The sequence below is a fragment of the Eupeodes corollae genome, chromosome 1 (genome assembly GCF_945859685.1).
Source record: "Eupeodes corollae chromosome 1, idEupCoro1.1, whole genome shotgun sequence".
NCBI lineage: Eukaryota > Metazoa > Arthropoda > Insecta > Diptera > Syrphidae > Eupeodes > Eupeodes corollae.
The window spans coordinates 62,294,012-62,313,123 of record NC_079147.1 but is presented as its reverse complement, the minus strand read 5'-3'; the positions used below and the strand labels follow the sequence as shown (position 1 = coordinate 62,313,123).

General features: G+C 34.4%; 1 protein-coding gene across 2 annotated transcripts in view; it reads left to right on the top strand.

Annotated features, from left to right (window-relative positions):
• The window catches only part of LOC129943417 (disintegrin and metalloproteinase domain-containing protein 12), a 208,313-nt gene that overhangs the window by 178,231 nt on the left and 10,970 nt on the right, over positions 1-19,112 (top strand). For both annotated transcript variants that reach the window (XM_056052966.1, XM_056052886.1), the window contains exons 2-4: positions 182-303; positions 6,603-6,797; positions 6,952-7,097. In XM_056052966.1, coding sequence (XP_055908941.1) covers positions 182-303; positions 6,603-6,797; positions 6,952-7,097 — 463 coding nt within the window. The remainder of the gene's footprint in view (positions 1-181; positions 304-6,602; positions 6,798-6,951; positions 7,098-19,112) is intronic.

Sequence of the window (19,112 nt, the reverse complement as noted above, 5' to 3'; positions counted from 1 at the left end):
TAAGTCGTATAATGTACCTAAGAGAACAAAATGTGGTACATTTAATATTTTTGTATTTTAAGACCAAAAATGCTTTATGGTATATTTTTAGATAATTTGAGTTAAATTTAATTGATAGCTTATTCGGTTTTATTAATAGAAATTAGTATTAATCTTTCCCTTTTTTCTTTTGTTATTTCAGGACACAATAGTGCACATGATTTTTTTCAATCGGTGCATGAATTCTCAAACCATGCGGTAATCAAACCGGAGCTATATAATGAGCGACATAAAAGAGCAATCAAAAGTACATTGGATACAGAGGTAAGTTAAGTCTTAAGTGCGACCAAAATATATTATCCGACATTAGTTTATGGATGGAATATTCCAGTCAATATTCCTGATTTTTAATGTACCATTTCTAATATGAAGTAATTAATTAAAACTGTAATTTTGAACAGAAAAATAGAACTTTGTACACGAAATGTAGAGCATTTATGACAATGCTAGTATGTAAAGATTACCAAACATAAATGCCAAGTATTAAGCAAATTGTTCACCATTTTTTTGTTTTTTACATTTTGAAAATAGCAAAAAACCGTATTCGTAATCAAAAATTTGTTGACGAAAAAGTTTGAGCATCAAAATTTGTTACCCAAAAATAGGCGTTTAACTATTGTTTGCAAAAGTACTTAAGCATTTTATAAACGTCATTTTGAGTAAATGTTTTGACAGTTGAGTTTACCTTTAAAGTTCAAAATTGTCAATTCCCAACCGAATGTTTTGTTGAATGTTTCCTAAATTTTGTGTTTTTTTTTTGAAGTGCAAGCAACCTAAATCTGACGAAAACAACCATATTTGGCAGCTGACTTAATGGATTTATTTACCACTTGCCCAAATATAAAAATTGTTTTCGAGAGCTTTGGGAAATGAGGTTCAAAAGTTCTTGCGTCTCTAAAGAAACAAAATATTCAAACTGTTTTTCAACATAAAAAAAATGCAAATATAACCCGTGGATAGTATAATTGCGGGAGGGTTAAGCATAAGTGACAGTAGACATCATAGAGCTTTCAAAGTTTTGATTCTATATTGACAATATTTTCCAGATGAAGAATTTAATATAATATAATACTAGAATATGAACCTTAAACAAATTTGAAAAAAAACTATTGTCAGCCAAAAACTTGTTTATGAACTTAAAAATAAGTGTCGGACACAGAACAAACCCTTGAGGCACACCAGTCTTTATTTTGTGGATATCGTATTTAAAACGCTCCAATCATGTTGAAGTCCAAAAACTAAAAAAAAGACAATTATCGATACCAAATTTTTACATTTTTTAATATTTTTGATATGTCTAATGCCTTAATCAACTTTCTCCATAAAAATGTAAGGTTTTGTCACATAAACAGTGAGACAAGTCATAAGACCACGAAAATCGTACCGGTCGAAAAAAAAAATTATATAATAATTTGTGTCTTTCTTGCTTTGGTTATTTATTGAAAATGACGTACCTGGGCCTCAACTAACATCCGTTTTCAGACAGCTCGTTCCCTATCTAGCTGTTTCCAGTTTCACACACCAAGTTGGTTAAGGTCTTCTCCCACCTGCGTTCGCCACTTGATTCTTTAGTCTTCACCTACTGCGCCGTCCTCCATCCATTTAAGCCATTCGACTTTTATTCTTTTAACCAGGTCAGTGCCCTATATATCCCGTACAGTTCGTCTTTGTATTATCTCCTTCATCTCTATCTATAGAGACGGGTCCAAAACTCACCCGCGGAATTTTTCTCTCGAAGCATCCTAGGACGCTCGCATCTTTCTATGACAGAGTCCAGTCCTCAACGCCATTGATGATAACTGGGATGTGAGTGGCCAATAGATGGTGATTTAAAATACTCGAGAGAGGACTTTATTACTCAATTGCCTTCTAAGTCCAAAGAAGCAGCGATTTGAAAGAATTATTCTTTGTTTGATACTAGCGCTGTTGTCGTTGTCTGAGTTTCTAGCGGTGATGTTTTGTCGAAGACGTACCCGCGTGGCATGATGGTTAGTGCGTTGAACTGTCATGCCAGAGGTCTTGGGTTCGATCCCTGCCTATGCCATCTTAAGTCTTCTCACGGGTACTGCCTCTTGCGAGGAATTGACAAATTCTCCAAGAGTAACTCTTGTCATAAAAAAGTGCTTTCTCAAATTAGCCGTTTGGATTCGGCATATAAACTGTAGGTCCCTTCCATTCCTGACAACATTACTCGCACACAGGAATGGTTGAAAGTTATATAAGTCACTAAGCCCTAGTTCTCTACGGACTTTTGCGCCACCTAATTTATTTATTTTATATATTTGGTCTTGCCCTCATTGACCACTAAACCCATCTTCTCCGCTGTGGCAATGCTCAAAAACTCACCACTGACATCCGCTTTGATCTTCCAGTTATGTCAATATATTTTGTCATTAGCGTACCCTAGTAATTGGATGGACCTTTGGAAGATTGTGCGTCTATTGTTGACGGATTGAGTTTTACAAAATTCTTTCCAGAACGATATTGAAGAAGCCGCATGACAATACATCATGTTTTGACAATACAACAACCTTTATTGACATCAAACTCATAAGTGAAATCTTTTCCGATATTGATAGAACAGCGTGCATTCTCCATTGTCATTCTGCACAACGGCCTGAAGCCAAATCTTTTACAAACATAGTAACATCCTTTATTTGAATTATTCTTTGTTTTCTATAGTTTCATATAACACTTTAATTAGTATTGATTTTGTGTAACAGACTTACTTTACCATCGATTTTCAAGCCCTAATAAAAATAAATTGATTAAAATTTATAGTAGGTAACTATCGAACTCATTAATGGAAGGAATTTCCTATTACACTACATAAATTCCCACATTTTGGTTACGAATGAACTAAAAATCTACCACCTTATACCTCCATCGAAAACCACCTAAATTATTACGTAAGATAATATTAATTTCCACACTGAACGATCCCAGTTCCAGTTCTAGTTCCATCCAGTGTGATTACAATGCGATGATGAGCAATTAAAGCTGATAGCTTAATTAAAACTCATCATCATCATCAGCCTCATCAACAACACCCGGTACTGTGTCACCAAAACCGAATATTCTGTCGCTGAGTGTGTTAACTAACAGGCAGGCACTTTAATTAGACCTCATCGCAAAATAAAGTGAAAACACCCTTAAGTCAGTATATATCATCGGCGTGTGTCGTCTTCGTAGGTATATCAATATCATTGTGTGGTGTGTGACACCGATAAACCAGAAGAGATACCTTCAAAAGCTGACGCTTGCTGCCGCTCCATTATATAAAGTCACGATATATACCTTACCTATACCTGCCATATCATGGGAATTAACATGAGCTAAGCGTGTATAAAATTAGCACCACATCCTCCAAAAATTCTAACTACTTTGTCGGATTGGATTTGGAATACCTGTTAGAGAAAGGAAGGATGTTCTCATATAAACCGCACAAACCATCTCAGCCGCACATCATTAACGGTTTCATAGATTTAATTTTCCAAAATTTCATTGCATGTTCGCATTCGATGTTTCATTTGTCGGATCAAATTTCAGATTTCCTTTTCTTTATTAATCAGAAAACACCAAAAATGTTATTACAGGAAGGTGCAAAAAAATAATTCATTTTTTTTTTTCAAAAAATTCGTGACTGAATGTGATGAGTGTCACATATCACATGAGTCTGATATCCAAAAAAAAGTCTTAATTACCTTTTTTTAGTGTCAATTGGGTTAGTTGGAGTTTGATTCGAGACTAGGTTAGGTTGGGTTAAAGTGGCTGTCCGTGATGAATTAAGAAACTCTTAGGCCAGTTTAATAGCCCATTCTTCTATGCTTGGAACCAGTTTGAGTCCCTTACGAAACGTGAACAAATAATTATGCTTATATGGTTGAGATCGCTTTAGAAGAATTCTTCTAGGTCATTTTTGCGTTTTTAAGCTAAAGCAGGGCTTGCACAGAGGAGGCGAAGAACTGTTTTACTCCTCTTCCTCATCCACACAGCTTCTGCGAAAGTGGTCCGAGAATATGCATAGCCGGCTGGCGTGGTAGGATTGGTTGTACTGTAAAATTTCTGGCGAGTTTATCAGCCTTACAGTTTCCTGGAAAGTCTCTATAGCCGTTCAGCACCCAGTAAAGATGAATGTTAACTTTTTGTACCATTTCCTTTAGAGATAATCGTCAGTAATGGACTGTTATACAGATTGTAGAAACGGAGATTTGATATCGGCCTGACTATTTGAGAAAACAAGGATGTCAGATATCAACACGTTTTCTTTAAGTAAGGACAAGCCTTCTTTTATCTGCAAATGTTCCGCCTACACGCTACAATGATTGATAAGCAGAATGATCCATTTAGTTTCAGTCATTCAGAGTACCACCTCAACCAACCCCTTCAATTGTTTTTTATCCATCTACGTAAAAGTACGGCGACTCATCGTTCAGGAATGGCCTATCCTCCCAGAAAGATCTGGAAGGTATAGAAATTTGGAAGTTTCTGTCGAATCGCAGGTGGGGGAATTGATTCTAAATACTTAAGAATTATGGAGTGGCCGATGTTCGCGACTAAGCGTCCTAATTTTGTGTATACGGAATTCTTGCGAAGAATTAAGAACTTCTGTAGGAAAAACCTCTTCTTACAAAATAACTATCTATTGGCATAAAATTGTAGGTTCCTTCCACTTAAAAAATTTAAAACCAGAAAGTACGGGGTGGTCAAACAAAAGTGGCTTCCTATTTTAAACAAAAAATATTAACTTTTAATAAATTTAGAAAGTATGGAGATTTTTTATCTAAGTATGGATTAAAATGTCTCACAAACAAGTACCAGTTACATGGTCAAAGGGACAGGTGTTTCTAGTGTTTTTATCATAGCACATATCTTGGGACATGTCTGCTTCAATCCTTCTTTAGGTTCGAGATAGTGGTTGGTTACTGGCTGAATACTAGATACGAAGTTTCAACTGGAGCTGCAACTGGAATAAATAAATAAATTGGGTAGTGCAACAGTCCGTTAAGAACTAAAGCCTAGTGACTTACAACTCTTAACCATTCCTGTGTGGGAGTACTGTAGTCAGGGATGGAGGAGACCAAATGTTTTAAGTCGAATCCGAAATCACTTTTCATGACAAGAATTACTCTTGGAGAATTTGTTAATTCCTCGCAAGAGGCAGTACTCGAGAAAAAACTTTAGATGGCATAGGCAGGGATAGAACCCAAGACCTCTGGCATGACAGTCCAGCGCACTAACCATCAACTGGAATAGCTCTCAAACTATTGAATGCACACAAATTCAATGTTAAAAACACAACGCACTAAATTTGTTCGTTTAGCAACTTCTAGATTTTAAAATGTATAGAGAAATATGTCAGTGCTTTTAAATGTTTATTAGAATCAGTTAGGAGCAGGAAAACTACATTTAGTTACGCCACTATGTTAATGTTAACATTATTCTACATTTTGGGCCAATTTGCTTCCGAATAGATGTTTTGTTCAAACTGTTTTTTAACCAAAGCGAATAAACAAATCATATTGGTTTGTATTCATTCTGATTGATTTGAACAACAAATCGAGAACATGTTCTTTGATAAAAACTACTTTTTAAATAACCTCTTCCATTTCTGTCTTGGTAAAAGACCGCACTCACCATCTTTGCTGTTTTTTTTTTTGTTTTTTTTTTTTTTTTTTTAAATATTTCAAAAACAAAATCTTTCATTTCAGTATCCATTTTATCGTTTAAATTACTTGAAAAATTTACCATTTTTCAAAGATTCAACAGGTGGCTCCAAAAAATGAAAACAAAGCATGAAATGTCAAAAAGCTGCATGCTTCATTGTAAAAATAGAACATACGAGACTTTTTTCAGCTTTTCCACCTGCATCATGCAATTAAAGTTGCCTATTGTGCTCAGAAGTTACCCTTCAAATATTACGACAGTTAATGTCTGTTGCAATCTAATTTGTGGAAGAGAAACTTCATCTGGCTGGAATGTTATCTCAGTACTATAAGAAATCGATGATCTCAAAATATGTTTCATCATTGCCCGAAACTTTTCACTACTTTTGGTTACAATATTACTGGCGTTGTCTTCATAGAAAAATGGCTCAACAATTATTTTGTTGGTAAAATACAATACAGTACCCAAAGATCAATCTTGCTTTAGGACAATGAAAATTCTTTAGCTTAAAGAAGATCAACTAAAGATCGTTATTGACGAAATTGTGCCACCAGCGCCGTAATCATGTGCGTCGAGAGTGAAGTTTTCACAATAAAATGACACCGATAAGCTCTATGCTGGAATAAGCAAATGGTTTTATATTTTTCAAACAAAACGTTAAGCTCTGTAGTTCAATTTAGTAAATTTCCCAAGTTTGTCCTATAAGTTAAGTAAGAAAGCAAAATTAGAAACACAATTCTTACAAACCTTTTACGAGACTGTGAGTAACTTAGTCCTGTATTATAAAACAATGCACCTTTTTGCATCAATGTAGTAAATTAAAAATTATAATAATTTTGCACATCACTGTAGAGTTTTGTTAAGTTTTAATATAAATTTAATTTTTAATTTTTCAGAGTGGACTACATGTGCCTCATATCACACTATCATATCATCATCTAGGCCAAAGGATAACTGCCGACCTACATTTAAATGAACGACTTATACCGGATGGTCATTTTTTGCGCTATCAGGAAACCACAGCACAACATGGCATTAGGGACATAGTACAAAATTTTACAAAGACTGATATAGACCTATGCCATTATCAAGTAAGTACTTTTACTCAAATTATTATGAAGCTGACTTGACTATATGTTAAACTGACTTTAGAATGTTGATGTTTGGTCAGATGATGGTGGTGTAATTTAAGGTTAACAACAATAATGCTAATGTGTCATAAAAATATTTTTTGCATTTACCTAGGGTATCATTAGAGGCAAACCAGAATCCAAGGTAGCTATTTCGACTTGTAATGGAGGTGTAAATGGTGTTGTACACGATGGTATGGATACTTATTTCATACATTCTGGTGTTGATGGAAGAATTCAGGATGATCACTTTTTATTCAAGTAAGTATTTTGTTGGTTATTATCATATTTTTATAAGACTTTTAAAATAAAACCTTATTAAAAGTCACTTAAGTGGTTATATAAAATAATAAAAAATGAAAACAATGAAAACCTATTAATGTTAAGCCTAAAGTTAAGGATGTTGGAATTGATGGTTTTGTTTACTACACTTTTTATTGCTTTTAACAAGTTGTAAACTTACCTCATTTAAATGATTTAAACATTTTGAGGGGAACATATTCATGTGTAGGAATTTTAAAAATGAAATATTTTACAACTTGTGCTTTATATTGTATTGTATTTTTTTGATGTATGACATTTTCTTTGACAACTGTCTTAAATAATAATGTTTCAATCTTAAATCTGTTCGCAAAACGTGCTAAAACAAATCTATGTGAAGTTCCTGAAACTTCAAAATTTTTGGAAAGTAATTCTTTTCGTTGATAAAAACGTTTCAGTATTGTTTTTTTAACTATCCTGTCGATGAAAATGAACTTACATTTGTAGCTCTTCCTATCTTTCCTTCTTAAATTAGTTGGAATTGTTTATCTTCAAGAAAATTAGTCACACCATATATTCTTCATTTCTCCACTATCTTTATTTACTTGATGACATCTGTCAAAGCTACTAATGTCATCCATTTGCTTAAATAAAGGTTTGTTAAATTTTAAAGGTCGATGATGATTTTGAATAAATTATTTAGGAAATTATTGTTATTAGCTTTTGTCATGATAATATTAATATGGTTCAATTATGTATGGAACAAAATATCGGCCAAATGGCCACCGGACACACTTCCACTGGTGCACATTTTCGATGACGCAAAGGCATGCGCCCGCCGTTAATATGCAGAATTATCACATCTTTTAGCTCTTGAATTGATGCTGATTTATCGACGTACCTTTTCTTTTAAATAACGCCAAAGAAAGAATTCCAAAGGTGTCAAATGACATGACCTTGGCGGGCAACTGACATCACCACCCAAGATAAAACGGCTATTAAACGTGTTGCTTAGAAGACCCATTGCTTCATTAGCTGTGTGGCAAGTGGCTCCGTATGCTTCCTGTTGAAATCACATATCGTCAACATCCATTTCTTCCAAATACCATTCACATAGTAACGGCCTGCCGGCCACATTTTGGAGAAAAATACGGCCCGTTAATATCGCCAGCCTACAAGCTGCCATCCCACCAAACATGCACTATTTGTTTGTGCATTGGTTTTTCGACAATCACTTTTGGATTATCATTCACCCAAATGCGGCAATTTAGATTATTGACTAATCCAATCACGTAAAAATGTGTCTCCTCACTGAAGATGATTTTCTTAGAAAATTGATCATCTACTGTTGCCATTTCTTGCCACCATTGTGAACATTGATAACGCTAGAAATGGCCAGGAGGCTTTAGTTCTTGAGTCAATTGCACCTTGTAAGCATCAATATTAATCAATGACGACGAGTTGAGGTGGACTGTATGTTCTACAGCCACACCATCGCAAACAGCAGCAATATTTTGTGCAGTACAAGCTGTCTAAGCATATACTGGGGATGCATGGGTGTTTTCAAATCTGTCTTACAGACCTGGATTGCTAAAATTTTCGCACGCTTTTTCCAACTGTACGAACATTATTTGGACGCCCATTTTCATAACAAGCCGCAATGTCATTTTCAGATATTAAGTTGATTTTATTACGATTTATGGAAAAATTAAGTACATAACTTGACAATGAAAAAATTGTCAGCAATTGTTACATGTGTAAAACAACGACATCTGACAATTTTTAACGTTCGTCCAAAAACTAAAAAAAAAGCATTATTGTCTTCAAAACATTCCTCAGGCAAGCTACAAGTTCATCGCGATTTGTATTTTGTATTGTAAAGAAATATTTCTTATTTCCTTTCCAATTTGGCAAGGAACCCTTTTACACAAAACATGAAATAGAATTGTGCACAATTCATAAATCATAGAAAAAAAAAGTTCAGCTTTTAGTTGAACGAAAAAACATGATCAACTATAATTTTGACGTAAAAAGACTTGACTTTATAGATTTTTCTTGATTTACTTTCCAATAGTAAAAAGCCTTTCAGATAGTAAAAATTTGCCTTAGTCTCTTATGTAATCTGAATCTACGATTGCCTACATTAAAGTAATATTCTAACGGATTTTTGTTTGGTAAGAACTTTCACATTATGTTTCAACAGCTGTCAAAAGTAACCTATAACAATCTGTCAAAATATTTATTTAACTTTCTCAGTCCCAAAATGTGTAGATTACTCTGAACTGAACTTAACTGATGTATGAGTGGATTTTTTTATACTAATCAAACTCAAGCCAGACCGTTATACTTAGTTTTGGGAACTTGTAATTTGTAATTACTTATACAAATATGTTATACTTGTTTAAGTACCAGTACGAGGGTTTTTACAGGGTCATTCATGTCGTTGTTTGGAAGTTGTAAGTTGTGTCATAAAATTAGCTCAATATTTTCCATTAACAATAATTGATATTATTTAAGCTTACTACAAAAGTGTTGGTTGAATCGTAGTCACTTTTCACGCATTAAGCTATAATTTAAGTGTGAAGAAGTGTGGAAGAGTTACTGATGTTCTCAAATATTGCTGATGCAAGTTCAAATGTTGATTTAAATTTCAATTCATATGGTCGAATTCTACCCGGTTTTTTCTAACTGTTACTACTTTACTTAATAACTTTTGAAGTCTGCTTACAATTACGAAACTGTAGTCTTAATATAAATGTTGTACTTAATTTGTAAAGTGCAAGTTTAATTTTGTACTTACAAAAAATTTTAAACTTCTACAAATGTAGTTACCAAATGACTTCAAATTACTTCCAGAGAATTTTTTAGAATCTTTGTGTCGAAGATACTCAAAAAAATACCAATATAAAAATCAGTAGATACTTTAAAAGTGATAGAAACTGAAGTAAACATAACTCAACTTTATCGAATTTTTAATTTTCTTGGACCTATGATTTGGATTCATTTCTAAAACATACAATATTGAAATAAATTACTAAATTGGTTTTCCCTTCGTTAAATTTTTACTATATAATAATTTCGATCTTATTTTTTACATGGGCACCAGCATGCTGGTCTGATGTTCTCCTATGGTTGCCCTTAAATAATGTAATATGTCGAAAAATGTTAGGCACAGCAACGCGTGGCCGGATCTGCTAAAACATAACATTGGCATTTCATTCAGATTTCAGACATGGTGTCAAAGAGAAAGATGCTCAGTATGCTTTGACATTTCATCATGAATAGACTTACTAACGAGCAACGCTTGCAAATCATTGAATTTTATTACCAAAATCAGTGTTCGGTTCGAAATGTGTTTCGCGCTTTACGTCCGATTTATGGTCTACATAATCGACCAAGTGAGCAAACAATTAATGCGATTGTGACCAAGTTTCGCACTCAGTTTACTTTATTGGACATTAAACCAACCACACGAATGCGTACAGTGCGTACAGAAGAGAATATTGCGTCTGTTTCTGAGAGTGTTGCTGAAGACCGTGAAATGTCGATTCGTCGCCGTTCGCAGCAATTGGGTTTGTGTTATTCGACCACATTGAAGATTTTACGCAAAGATCTTGGTGTAAAACCGTATAAAATACAGCTCGTGAAAGAACTGTAGCCGAACGGTCTGCCACAACGTCGAATTTTCAGTGAATGGGCCCTAGAAAAGTTGGCAGAAAATCCGCTTTTTTATCGACAAATTTTGTTCAGCGATGAGGCTCATTTCTGGTTGAATGGCTACGTAAATAAGCAAAATTGCCGCATTTGGAGTGAAGAGCAACCAGAAGCCGTTCAAGAACTGCCCATGCATCCCGAAAAATGCACTGTTTGGTGTGGTTTGTACGCTGGTGGAATCATTGGACCGTATTTTTTCAAAGATGTTGTTGGACGCAACGTTACTGTGAATGGCGATCGCTATCGTTCAATGCTAACATACTTTTTGTTGCCAAAAATGGAAGAACTGAACTTGGTTGACATGTGGTTTCAACAAGATGGCGCTACATGCCACACAGCAGCAGCAACTATTCCAGCTTTGGAAGACAACATTTCCGAAAAAATTCGGGCTATTCCGGCCAAAATGCTCGAAAAAGTTACCCAAAATTGGACTTTCCAAATGGACCACCTAAGACGCAGCCGCGGTCAACATTTAAATGAAATTATCTTCAAAAAGTAAATGTCATGGACCAATCTAACGTTTCAAATAAAGAATCGATGAGATTTTGCAAATTTTATGCGTTTTTTTTTTTTAAGTTCTCAAGCTCTTAAAAAATCACCGTTTACAAACTTACTGGTTTGAAATTTTCGTACAATCAAACATCAATGCAAAAGAATTATATTAAAAATATATTACAACTTATGTTCAAGGTTGTAACAAATGTCAATATTTATAGGTATAACAATGTTTTTAGTAAATGAAATGTGACAGTTAAACTTATAAATGAGGTATGTTGGCGGATAGTTTAAAATCTTCTTACAATAATATTTATTATATTATTTTGAATTATAAATACTTTTAATTTTAATTTAATTAAACGCTACTCGGTGCACAATGTTTTTGGTTAACCTGTGTTTCGCTAACACAAATAGGTTCGACGGTTTTCCTACACGTCAACATGCAACATAGATTTTTCATTTTTAACCACTAAACGAATTAAAAACTGTAATCTTCTAAAGGGTATGTTAGACAGTATCATTGGAATACGTGGCAAGAGGACCACTTTTCCTTTTAACTTTTTAATTACAATTGTTGCTTCAAGAATATTGCCGGTGATCTTTTTGATTTTTTTTTCCGATGGAAATCTTCAAAAGACACTCGGTAAGAATCGGTACCGAGTAGTGTGGGACTCTTACCGCTCTAAAACCACCGGTGAATCAGGACCAATCTATGAAAGATCGACAAATGATTTTTATTTCTTAATTTTTAAATCACATTGGGGGAAGTTTAAGGTTATAACACTTTCCCGTAGCTTTTAGCCCATCAGCTCATGAGGCTTGGTTCTTCTTAATCTCCGAACATTGTTTCGTACATTTAATACGGTCTCCATTTCAGAGTTAGTATGACTTTGCAGTCGCTGATTGTGTGATACAGCGTGTTTCTTAACCACTTCTGTAACCATTTCAATTTGAAGGTCACGATGTAGATCGCTATTTCTTATATACCAAGGGGCATTTATTATTCCACGAAGGACCTTGCTTTGGAATTTTTGGATGGGTTCAGCATTTGTTTTCTTTGTACAGCCCCATAGTTGGATGCCATATGTCCAAACAGGTTTCAATACTTGCTTATATAACATTAGTTTGTTCTGGATAGATAGGTCAGAGTTCTTTCCTATTAACCAGTATATTTTTCTGCACTTCAAGTTTAGTTCTTCTCTTTTCTTTTTGATGTGTTCTTTCCATTTAAGCTTTGCATCCAAATTCATTCCAAGGTATTTGGCGGTATTGGAGTAAGGTACTTCTGTACTGTTTATAAAAATTGGAACATTGTTTATGTTTTTGTTTGTAAAGTTTATATGCGTCGATTTTGTTTCGTTTAATTTGATACGCCATTTGTGCGTCCAATCACTAACTTTATCGACTGCATTTTGCAATTTTTGTGTAGCCTTTGTAACGGATTTATCTGGCACCAATATTGCAGTATCATCAGCAAAGGTGGCCATGATAGCGTTGATGTCCACTGAAATATCCCTTGTATATAACAGATACAGGGTTGGTCCTAGGACACTTCCTTGTGGTACACCGGCTTCAATTTTCTTAAGTTCCGAGTAATTTTGGTCGTATCGTACTCTAAGAGTCGGTTCGTAACGTAGGATTTCAGTATTTCGTAGTACTGCCTGGGGAAGTCCCTATGCAGTTTATACTCAAGTCCCAAGTGCCAAACCTTGTCAAAAGCTTGAGCAACATCTAAGAATACAGACTAGCATACTTGTTTTTCTTTAAGTGCCTTTTCCACAACATCCGTAATTCGATGCACTTGGTCTATCGTGAAATGTTTATTTCTAAATCCAAACTGATGGCTCGGAATTAGTCTTCTTTCTTCAATTACTTTGCTAAGCCTTTTCAGTAGTAGTTTTTCAAAAACTTTTGCCATGATTGGTATAAGCGATATTGGTCTGTAAGATGTAACTTCTGTAGGTGGCTTACCTTGTTTAGGTATAACAATGACTTCCGCAATTTTCCAATGATGTGGCACATATCTTAGTTTAAGGCATGCGTTTATTATAAATTGGAGTTTCTTGAAGGCTATAAGAGGCATTTCTTTCAGAACCTGAGCAGTTATAAGATCGTACCCTGGTGATTTTTTGTTTGACAACTTATGTTGACACATGCTTCTTACTTCTTTGAGCGTGACAAAAGGTATTTCACAGTCGTCGTTTCTGTCAACAAACTGTAAGGGATCTGTAGCTGTGCTTGCTGGGAATGGCTTGAAAACATTCGCGAGATGTTCAGCAAAGAGATCAGCCTTTTGTTTCGGGTTTCCGATCCATTTACCATCTTGAGATTTTATCGGCGGGTTTTGTGACTGAGGTCTTTTTAGGCGCTTAGTTGCTTTCCATAAGGAGTATTCTGTAGAAGCATCCGTCGTCAGACATTTCAGGAATCTACTTAGTGAATCATTTTTAAACTCACAGATTCTTTTTTTTTAATTCGTTGTTAAGACGGTTAAAAACTACCTTATCATCTGGGAATCTCGTGGATTGCCATTTTCTTCTAGCTCTTCTTTTTTCCAATATCAACTCCTTTCTTTCGATAGGATATTTTATTTCTTTTTCTCTCGCATTCGAAATAGTTGGAGTACTTTCTTCTGCAACCTGCTGCACATCAGCAATAAATTGTTCTACTTCATGATCAATTTGTTCAATTGTTTGTATAGGGGATCTTAGGTTTATAAAATTTTCAAGTTTGTCTCTGAATTCGTTCCAGTTTGTTCTGTTATTCACGAGCTTGGGATTATTTTTTTCTATTATTTCTGTTTCGCTCAGTGATAAAATTACTGGAGTATGATCTGATGATAAATCGTAATTACCTTCGACACTTACATAATTTCGTTTAATACCTTTAACTACGAAAACGTCTATAAGGTCTGGTATTTTGTTAGTATCAGATGGCCAATATGTTGGCGAACCAGAAGAATAAAATTCGCAGTTGTATTTTCGGCCTGCTTGGTATAGCCGTTTACCTTTTGTTGTTATGAGCCTTGATCCCCATTGGGTGTGTTTAGCATTGAAGTCGCCACTAACAAGGAAGTTATGTCCTAACAAATGTAGGAGTTCTGCATAGTCTTCTTCAGTTGGAGAGCGCCTCGGAGGGCAGTATATAGCTGCTATTTTGAATTCTTTCATCATGAAGAGTGAAGGCCTCTTGCTACTACTTTTATCGATCTTGTAGCTTTATTTTCGTACGAGTGCCACTGAATTTTCTTTTTGTTCAATTCTTCAGTGACAGAACTATACGCATCGGCGTCTTTTTGATCTTTTTGATGACCAAACGTATAATTAAGGTGGATTCAAACTATGCACGAAAATAATAGGTGAACCAATCTTTAATCGAAAATTATGTCGTAGCATTTCAGGTATATCTAGTGAATTTAAAAACTCATTTGGAAAATGTACACTTTTATTTATATGAACAACAATATCGATTGATTTAAAAGACATCAGCTCGCCTGGTAAAAACTGTTGTATCTAGATATTGATTTCGTCAACATTTTTGGCTGTCAATATAGCCCGATAACTGTTATAATTCAAGTAATTACTCTGTATATTCGTAAAAATACTCTCAATCAATTATTTTTTTTTCCTAAAGTACAGTACATATTCATAAAAATATGGTTAAGAGATAAATCAGAAATCAATAAAACTTTCAAAATCTGTTGAAACTTAGAACATTATGAATTTCAATTCACAAAAAATTGAAAACTGATTTCATTTCAATTCGATTGCAATCAAAATGCATTACATTTACAATATACATGTAGAAGTCTAAAATAGTTCTTAAACTAACATTTTCTCAATTATTTCAGTTTAAGACTTAAATTTAACCTAATTTACTGATTTTTGCTTCAAGTCCAATTCTTCAGCAATTCTTCGAATTTTGACTTTCCCATTTCAATTTGCAGTTGCATTTGTTTATTTTGTCCAAACAAAAAAGATACATATGTGTCTACATAAAGTTTACTCATTCACTTTATTTATTCTAATTGATTTGTTTGTTGAAAGTGATGAATTGGTTTCGTTTTTTGTTATTTAAGATACAGAGGAATTCTTAAAAAATTAAATTTTGTATGAATGCAGTCATTGATTCATTATTCAAAACATTTTCTCAAATGCTGCAGTTTATTTTGAAAGAAGAAAGAAAGAAAATCAATAAAGTACTTCTTTCCACCTTGCTCGCCACTAGTTAGATGTACCTATAAGTTTGAAGCTATACCTCTCCGTCCAAGGAGCACCCATCGTCGTTATTTTTGTTCTAATTCTATTTGCGTAAACAATTTTGAATTATCTTCTGTTTGCTTCCAAACGAAATCGAAAAGATTTGTTTTTTTACCACCTCCGCCAATGGCCACCTATCATCACCGATGGATGTTTGTCGTTCCGTGTCATGTTCACTTTGAGTTTTGTTTAAATATTTGCTAAAAACAAAAAATCATTCGTTTTCATTCACAAAAATATAATAGATAGACGCCACTCACCACTCGTTCCCATTTCGATTTGAATCTTTTGGCTTTTATATTTGTTTCTCTTGTTTACTAAAACCTAAAACTACATTTGAACATGAAGATAAACAAGCAAACAAGTGGTTGGACAAACAAAAGTTGACCCAAAACGAATGATCTTCTCAATTAAGTTATTTCAACACCTTCACGAAAATGAGGATTCTTTAAATTCCATTTCAAAAAAAAAGTTGTATGAACACCATTTGTGTTGTATTTCCTTGAGGAACATTGATTTATTTATTTTTTCTGCTATTTTCTTGTGTCGAAACCTTCTAGTTAAAAAAGATCTCCTGAGAGAACCATTGGGCAAATACGAACCAACTAGTTCGGTCTCTTGTGGTACCCGTGGCATGATGGTTAGTGCGTTGGACTGTCATTCCAGAGGTCTTGAGTTCGGATTGTTCGAATTCGACTTAAAAAACTGTAGGTCCCCTCCATTCCTGACAACAGTACTCGCACAGGAATGATTGAGAGTTGTATGTCACTAGGCCCTAGTTGTGAACGGATTGTTGCGCCACCCAATTTATTTCAAGATCTTTAACTGAATTATGCTTCTTTGATGATGGAGTTCTTTTGCAGTGCTGGGTTATTAAAGGTATTTTTCGTCCTTAACCTTATGGCCCAAAATTGAGGATGTCAAAGAGTGCAAAACAATTTTTTTAACATTTTGTTGTTCTATTTGGGCAATTTTACAGAATGCTTGAGCTTTTTTTGGTCTTATAACATTTCAAAAAAGATATTACCGTAACCAATCAATAAATTCAAGGCGTAATGGCATTTCTAAATTTGGGCGTTACGACATTGAAATTTATAATATGACATTTATGACGTTTTTAAGTGATATTTTTGTGTCGTTTCTCTTTTTGGGCTTTATGTCATTTTATGATTTCAGTTATATGTCGTTGGGTGACAAAACCTAATCGTCATAATGCCAAAAATATTTATCACAAAGCCTAAAACCCAAATTCAAAATTCTTTGCGTCCAAACAATAACTAACAATTTGGGCGTTGTTTAATTTAAAATTTGTTTGGGCGTTACGACATTCGCTTTGGATTTTTTTCGATTTGTTTTTTTTTTTTTAATTTTTGGTCTTTAGACAAATTTTGGGGTTTATGACATTTAAGGCGATATAGTTTTAGAGGTTAGCAGAAACATTTCAAGCAAGGCTGAAACGCCTATCCAACGCGACAAATTAATAAATGGCCAAAAATACTGCATTGTCCGGAAAGCCTATATTCGACGGACCAAATTTATACACTGACAAAAATTACGATCTAAATTTCTACAAAATCGATACATGTTTTAAGTCATTCGTAAGAAACTTGATAAATTCTTCCAAACGATTCTTAAGTTAGCTCAATTGTAAAATCTAAATTCATACTTCGTTAATAATGTCATAACTACCTTAGTTCCTTAACGCACTAATTATTCTATGAGACCAATCTTTTTTCGTACTCGTATTGTAAAAGTTCTAAAACATCTAAACGTGTATAAATCCGCTTGTTCGGATCATATGTCTGCTTAAATTTCAAAGAGGTGTTTTTGCAAAACCACTATATAAGCTTTTTCTGCTCTTCAGGCCCCGTTCTAAGAAGATGGAAAGAGTATTTGTTCTGTCAATCCCCAAAAATGTGAATCCTCTTCTCCCTCAAATTATGGACCGAATGCACTAACGGCCTGCTTTCAAGTTAACGTAAACGCTCATTTCTTATCCTAAGATATATTTTGAAATACGATAGCTTCTTAATGACCGGAGTAATGGCAATACTTCCGAATAGTGGAACAAATCCTTATAGAGCAAGTAATATTATTTCGCTCGATATTTCGAAATCATTTTATAGGTTTAGACATCAGGCTCTCTTATCGAAATTACATGCCTTCACTTAAGATCTTCATGGAATTTGAATTTAACTTTCAGACCCTTCAATACATATTGTATTGGATGTGTTAATAAATAAATGCTTGTGTGCCCCAGGGCAATGTCTTGTCTCCAACACTTTTTTCATGTTTATTATTGAACTCCTAGCTGAAACATCTAATATAATCCACTTACCTGCTTCGCTGATGACAGTACCCTGACCAGAACATTTCGAAAATTTCGGTATGAGTATCTTCAACCACCTCTTCTTTAAGGATAAGGAAGGCCGCAAGATATTAGAGTTTCCTTAGCCGTTGCAAGAAGTTTGTCTGCCGTTCTGATTTGACTTTCAACATTTTATATTCGTCCGAAGCTTCAGTATAACTTATTTATGTTTCTTGAAGAGTCTTTAAGGAAGAGTATTGTCTTTAATTTTGTACAGTATTATACTTAAGTATTAAAGCCAGTTGCATTCCTCTTTTCAAAATATTGGACTGTAATTCTCACGCCTTCAAGAATTTATTTATCAGTATACCCTTAAGCCCAGCTTCAGCCGTACTACGCGAATGTGGAATGCCTTCAGGAATTCCAAACCAATTGACAACTAAAAGTATAACTTTACACAAATTGAAAAAAGAAATTGCAGTTTAAGATTAAAACGCTTCATTAAAAATTTGATGTCTATATTTAAGTGCTGTTTTGCAATATGCATATAACTTTGTGAAATCCATTTCCTGTAGAAGGCTTATGATTTCTGTATTTAAAAGAAAGTCACTGCCTAGGATAAGTCTTCTTATTTCTCTTAATAAAATGAAAAACATCCTCGCGCTCTTTCAAGTTGCACAGATTGCATAAAATCGGTAAGTTCTCGCGGTAAGGAACGTAGTTCAGATTAAGAAGTTCTCCTCTTAGCCGGAATATGCACGAAATTTGTTCGATGATATATTTGTCTTGGAAGTAGTTTCTTACCCGGAGATCGTGGTGTAGTCTATTGTTAATCATGCGTTGTAGTGAGCTTTTGGCTTGCTCCTTGTATTGTTCTCTTGAGGCTTTATTCAGACGAGCTATTAGGCGATATAAAGTTGGCTTCTAAGAGGCAAGGTTACTATAACTTAGGTCAACATTCACCCGCTCGGCTAGTTCTATCTAGTCTTTAAATTATCCACTTCGGGATTGGATTCTTTGAAGAACTACTTTCTTTGGGAGACGATAACTTAACATATCCAGAGTTTTGAGGATGTAAGCGACCTGCAGCTTGAGTGTTTTTATAAATAAAGGCGATAAACCCGTTTCCAACATGGTCATGTAGTTTGGTGTACTCGAAGGAAGGTGGAAAATCCGTTTTTTGTAAAATCTGAGCAGTTTTTCTACTTGTTCATATTTTCGACCTCCCCAAGCTTG